Source organism: Larus michahellis, chromosome 3 (genome assembly GCF_964199755.1).
Source record: "Larus michahellis chromosome 3, bLarMic1.1, whole genome shotgun sequence".
Lineage (NCBI taxonomy): Eukaryota > Metazoa > Chordata > Aves > Charadriiformes > Laridae > Larus > Larus michahellis.
The window spans coordinates 76,519,920-76,526,537 of record NC_133898.1 but is presented as its reverse complement, the minus strand read 5'-3'; the positions used below and the strand labels follow the sequence as shown (position 1 = coordinate 76,526,537).

At 39.5% G+C, this 6,618-nt stretch overlaps 1 protein-coding gene across 1 annotated transcript in view; it reads right to left on the bottom strand.

Annotated features, from left to right (window-relative positions):
- Positions 1-2,434: 2,434 nt before the first annotated feature.
- The window catches only part of MAN1A1 (mannosidase alpha class 1A member 1), a 154,545-nt gene continuing 150,361 nt past the window's right edge, over positions 2,435-6,618 (bottom strand). Inside the window, exon 12 of the mRNA XM_074580858.1 lies at positions 2,435-6,093. Coding sequence (XP_074436959.1) covers positions 5,967-6,093 — 127 coding nt within the window. The 3' untranslated portion in view covers positions 2,435-5,966. The remainder of the gene's footprint in view (positions 6,094-6,618) is intronic.

Sequence of the window (6,618 nt, the reverse complement as noted above, 5' to 3'; positions counted from 1 at the left end):
CAGGGTATCCCTTTCCCCGGAGTCCCTCACTTGGGTTCCCACACGCCTGTATGCCTCTATGCTCCTCTGGGAGTGTGGAGGTGGGCCTTTGATGGCCATAGGCTGACTTACATGGGTCTGGGAGTGGCTCGGATAGGGTATTATTACATGATGCCTCAGGATACCATTGCCTGTGTGCTCTTTGGATACGTGCTAATGAACTTTTTAAAATCACAAAATCTACCATTACCGTAGGATCGCTGTTTGCAGCATCAGAATTCTTTAACTAGCCCCCATAGCTGAAACAAATAAATCTGGGCTCTTCTGTCATGTGCAGTGCCAACCTTAACATCTCTCTGAGCTTCTAGAGTACCAGCAAATCCCCTTGTCATGTGGTGATGCTCCTTAGCAGGTGAATCCATGGCCAGAATGTGACAGTATAATGAAGTCACACTGACTGTGACAACAACGCACAATTGAAGTGAAGGGATAAAATATTAATAAGAGGGGTTCTTTAATGTCCTGTAACATATCAGTGCAGGAAAGTTGAAAGGCAAACAACCTTCCACAAATCAGCCACAAAGTGTGCACAGAAAGTTTGGAGAGCATGTGAAAGTTTTAGAGAGGGGCTTCCAAAGAGAGGGTTGATTATGGTGATTTTAATTACAGGGTGAGTGAGCGCAGGTGCAGATAGAGGAGCAGATACCTGAGAAATGAGGGGAGACCTTATCGCTCTCTACAACTACCTGAAAGGAGGTTGTAGAGAGGTGGGAGTTGATCTCTTCTCCCAAGTAACAAGCGATAGGACAAGAGGAAGTGGCCTCAAGTTGTGCCAGGGGAGGTTTAGATTCAATATTAGGAAAAATGTCTTCACTGAAAGGATTGTCAAGCATTGGAACAGGCTGCCCAGGGAAGTGATTGAGTCACCATCCCTGGAGGTATTTAAATGTGTGTAGATGTGGTGCTTAGGGACATGATTTAGTGGTGGTTTTGTCAGTGTTAGGTTGACGGTTGGGCTCGATGATCTGAAAGGTCCCTTCCAGCCTAGATGATTCTATTCTATACTGTTGAATGCTGACAGCCTGCTGGGCTCTAACTGGATTCTGCAGCTGCGTGACTTGCTCCGTCTTCCACTTTGTGCCTGTACAAATGCATAAAACCAGGAGAGCAAACCCCTGTGATTTATCTCTTTGCGCAGTATTCAGACGGGAACTCTGGGTCTCGGTGACCATTTCCTGGGTTTGGCAGACTGCGTTTTGACGCATAATCTTTCCTCCTGCATTTGAGATCAACCAGGACAGACTAATCCCAAGATTAAGGGGGATCGGATGAAGGGCTGTTTCCATAGCAAATGCTGTCATATGAGTGCTGAGTTACTCTTGTGACGGAGCAAGGCCATAGGGCTGTGCAGGCGGCGGGGCAAATCTTGTTTGTCTTGCCTCATTGTCAACTCAGTCCTAGTTCCCTTTTCCCCTGCAGAAAACAAACCACACCAAGCACCCAATTAAGAGACTGAATTGCTAGAAATTCTAACCCAGGCTTGTATTTACATCTCTCGTGAGTAACGATCTGCGCTAAGATTTGCATTAGTTCATGTTTAACTTGTTGAGTAGCAGTTTGTGTGGTTCTGGAGACAAGCTACAGGAGAGGGCTGCCTGCTGGCTACCCCAAGGATTGCCCTGTAGAGCTGCACGCCCGCAACCGTGCTGGAAAAGTAAGACACCCGATCTAAGAGCTGCCCTCCAAAATTACTTAAGCAGGTCTAAGGAGGAAGTCCTTTGACAGAAATTGATACTACTGAGACTGTTGTGTAAAATGACAGCAGTTTATTTCACTATCATCTTTGTATGAGGCTTTCTACTAACAGAAAATAAGGTTATCTATGAGGTGTAGCTGATATTGCAATATTTAGATTGGAGATTTTACCGATGCATCCTTTCGACACAAAAATCTAGTCACAGTTCCTATGACAACTGTTCCTTCTTCCTCTGGAGCAGGGGCTAACAATAGCATTTCATTATATGATCATGTAACACTGGGCACTGTGACAGCCTTGTCATCTCTGCTCCGGTGTTTGCTCCTAAATGCCATTTAGCTGAATCCTGATTGTATTGAGCAGAACATGAACTGGAGTGACTGACCTTCACTGTGCTTACTGCCTGCCACCTCCGCCTTCCCAGCTTCATGCTTTTCGTTAGTCAGCTCACTTTCTACCAAAATATATTTGGTATGCTGAATTTTATTGACAAAAACTTCTAGACATTTATTTCTGTGGTAGCAATTCTGTACACTGACTAAAATTAATTAACAATAGTATCTTAACAAGTACACAGAGTACTAATCTGTATCAAACCAACCTGCTCACAAAACTTCATGAGTATAGCAGCCAAACCAGACTAAGCAGCAGAGTTACTTCTGCAACACATTTGGGAAAAATTATAACAAGTTGAACAGATATATTAAAAGACTTTATTCACAATAGAGAAATTTTTACAAATATAAGTTCTTAAAAATTAAGCATCTTGATCTATTATGTATTCCATAATTTCAGTTTATATAAAGATGAAAAGACTAAATGGACTATGTACAAATCAAAAACAATTTAAATGCATGATAGAAATGGATAATGTGTATGATGAAGTCACCATAGAAACAGTGAACCGTTGGGCATTGCAAAAATCTGTGTACAATCAACACATATGCAATACTTACTTATCTCACAAACAATCAGAACACTTTTTTTTTCCCTATGAAACAATGTGGGTGCCATTAAAAGTGATTTACCTCTTAGGACTCAAAATATGCAGATTTAGATGCATTATTATGCTACAAAGAAATGGAAAACGTATAGGCAGTGTGTTTATGCAAAGGTAATGTCCTGCCCCCCCCTCCCCCCAATAAAGCATTTTCTTTTGCTCTTGTGAATGACTGGGAACACAAAGTGACCATCACTAGCCGCTTCCATGCAGCTAGCTAAGTGAATGGGAAATAAAACACACATTATCCATGTTATCTCAGCAATCTAACAACCAGTGGTTAAGTACTGACTGTTTCAAAATGATTGTTCTAACTTTGGTGTTTTGGGGTTACTTTTTAAAAAAAAAAAAAAAAAAAAAAGGAAGAAACATCAATATATTCTCAGTTTATGAAAAGGTTTTTTCTTACAGTTGTCAGATCTACACGTTGTACAATCTTCTCGTCTACTTACATTAGTTTACAAAAAGTACAGTATAGTGCAGTTTGTACATACAACCTGAATACCAATACCAGACACATCAAATTTGTGCTCTTTCAAATAATTGTAACTCCCAAACTAAAAAAAAAAAAATATTCATACTAAATGCTTGTATTACAAGGAAACAGTCATGAGGCTTATATTTAAGTACGTAGGACCCAACGCGTACAAGAGTTGTGTGTTTGTAGCCTGTGTTTGAAACATGGAGAAGAGCTATTTGTTCTCCACTATTGCTCTTCAGCTTGTTAAATAAAGGCAAGCTCAGCAGACACACTTGGGGGAAGCATACTGTGGTTAAGAAATTCATGTAAAAAAAGGCTTACAAAATGCATTTCTCAAAGACTGCTTTTGTTTGAGCTATTGTAGTTAATTAACTAACTGATGTGAGGCCTACAGCAGCACATGCACAACCACGTGGTAGGCAGCAGCAGATGACCGAATAAAAACAACTAAGACAAAAGTAATTATTATTACTTTTTGATTAAAGAGGGAAGAAACTTTTTGTTTTTATTCCACAGCTATAAATTCTCTGTGGTACTTGGCCGGGGGGGGGAAGCTCCCTTATAATTACTGTTTCTGAAGAAGTACAATGAAATATTATAATCCTCCAACAATATACATGCTGGAGTACCGAAGTAAGCAGCAGCTCTGCTTTTCAATAGAGGAGAGCCAAGACTTCATCCTTGCTCGTTCAGTTGCAGAAAACTGTTACCATGACATGAGGGAATCCATACTTTAAAAAAGAAAATAATGTTGTTAATTAAAAAAAAAACAAACCACAACGCAGTAAAGCAAAAAGTTTTGACTCAATGTGCTGTTTCCATGTAAGCAGGCTTTATCTGAGGCAGATGCACTTACATTTGTACCCGTTCTCCCAGCTCTGGGTTGCCCAGGCGCAGTAGGGTACCCCTATTAACTTCCATGTATGAATGCTCGGCTCTGCCAGGCCTGCGATGGAAGGATCAGCATCCCTGAAGATCCTCTTGTCTTGCCCCCTACAAAAATGTCTTTGGCAGCTCATGTGGCACATGCCATCTTCTGTCTGCAGGGGAAGCAGAGAGGCAGTGCCGTCTGTTACAGACTCCAGAGGGTCGGGTTTATGGGTCACCCTCCAGCTGCTATGTATAAAAATGCAATCCGTTATCTTTGCTCTTGGCTCCTACCTAAGAAAAACTACATTGCAGACCTCTATCAGTAGAGAAAAAAATGTAATCTGTGATGCCTAAACAAATGTGCTTCCTCAGCTGTGATTAGCTCTGCTGGACATGTGAGCTATCCTACTAAATACCTTTAAAGAAGATTACTGTTCGGAACCATATTTGTTTTGCTGCAGTCAAATCAGTGAATAATGTGCTTTCTCTGAACGGGAAGCCAGGTGTTACACCCTACTCAAAATATACGAAAATCATCCTGTCATTAAATGAAAACATAGGTAGACTTAGTAATCATGTAAACCACTCCAAACTACACTTAAGTAGAAATAGGAATTAATCGTGCCTATTTTTTTTCCCTTTGGTGATGCTACAAAGTAAAACATTTTTGGCAAAGCTGTTACCTTTCTTAGTAAACCAGGCCTCTAATCTAGGGAATAATTTTAAGCACGCTGCATTTCTGTGACTTAGAGAAGACAGACTTGGTGCTTTCAGAGTTTTAGTTCTACACTGGATAATTTCCTTTCTGAATGATTATCCTCTTTTTAAGGAGACAAGTTTTCTTCAAGGCATCTGAACATCTAATTTTATTCATGTAGATACATCAAATTGCTTTGTGACAAGAAACTATCAAGTCTGGTGTCAAGTCTGAACCTATCTGAATGTTTGAGAAAGTCCCAGGAAACCAAACAAATTGGCTCTGATATAATTCTCAGCTTCCAGGAAAATGTCATCGAGTATTTTTTTTGTCTTCTTACCATCCAACCAAATGAAAGCTACTGGACTAAATACATAAAGAAGGTAAGACTCCCTTTCTTAATATGAAATGACTATCTTCTTTTACTCTGTATTAGCCTGACTAAAGAAATGAGAATAACACCACTTAGAAAAGGGAGGAAACAGTTTATTCTATTCTATTACAATAGTCTAATCAAAACCTGAAAAACTAAGGTCTGCTAACTAATGTGCTAAATTCATAAAAACTAAGTTTAGACTAACTTCAACGTATACTGCAGTTTCAGAGTTGTGTTTGCATGAGATGAAAATATTCCTATGTAGACTTCATTGACAATGAAAGACATCAGATACTTTACCAAGTAATGATAGACCCGCATAAGAAGAGGCTGTCACAGTCACAAGATTTGTCTTGGATGACACACAAAACAAATTGACATAGAACAAAAAGAAGAAAAAAAGCTCTTTATACTTAATTCAATATGGCTTTTTGCAACATGGCAAAATATTACAGCTTAAAGCAGACATCTCCTCACAGAGGAGAAAAGAATTTTGCAGTCAAATTAAAAGTATAACAGGAAACAAGTAACATGCAGACCCGTTGCTCTTTTTGGCCAAGATGACACTGCAGCCTAACAAAATCTGGGGACATGTCCTATTTCTTTTCAAAGAAGTGGTTCAGCTGGATAAGAGGAAGGAAGTTTTATCATAATCAGTTGGGCTCCATTCATAAATATTTACTGTTAAAGAAAACAGACTGCAAAACACTTGATTTAAAAATTTAACTCAGGAACTTAAAACCAAATCATGTGCCCAAGTTCTGGAAAGAAACAGAAGGAATGAAACAAGTATAACTTAATCTTCATCTATTTCTGGTTTTCTTCTTTATTCCCATCATCTTTGTGAAGAACAGGGAGAGGATGAGCCTCTGTGTTGAAGACCCAGTGTTCGAATGGAAGAAGGTCATCTTCAGAAAACAGCAAATACAAGTACCTGGCAAGAAAAAAAAGCAGGAAATGTGACCACATCAGGGAGGAGAAACCACAATAGTTTTCAGGAAAACATAAATACTTGATTTCCCTAGATGAATGCATCAATGGAAACAGCTGACCAAATACAAAACACCAGTAAGTCCCAGCATCACAATGGTTAGCGCAAAGATTTGGGGCTACTCAACTCAGATTGACTCAAGGGCAATAGCAACTGGAGACCAACAAAAGAACGTCTCTGTCCTGGCAGAGGACAAAGAAGTTTACGCTGTCAAGGTTAAATATCAATTCGCTTCACTTCCATTTAATCCTCAGTAATTTTATTACATATTGTTTAGATAACATACAACCACAGTAGGTTTTTTTTCCTCCGGAATGCCCACATATATCAAGGTGTAGGACTGAAAACATTGTAGTCCAATACTGCCTTAATTCTGAGAACAACCCGTGGCTTAGGATTTTTAAAGAAGAAAACTAGCACTACAGCAGGAGCTTGGGCAGCCATTTACTAAGATAGCGTCCATTAAAA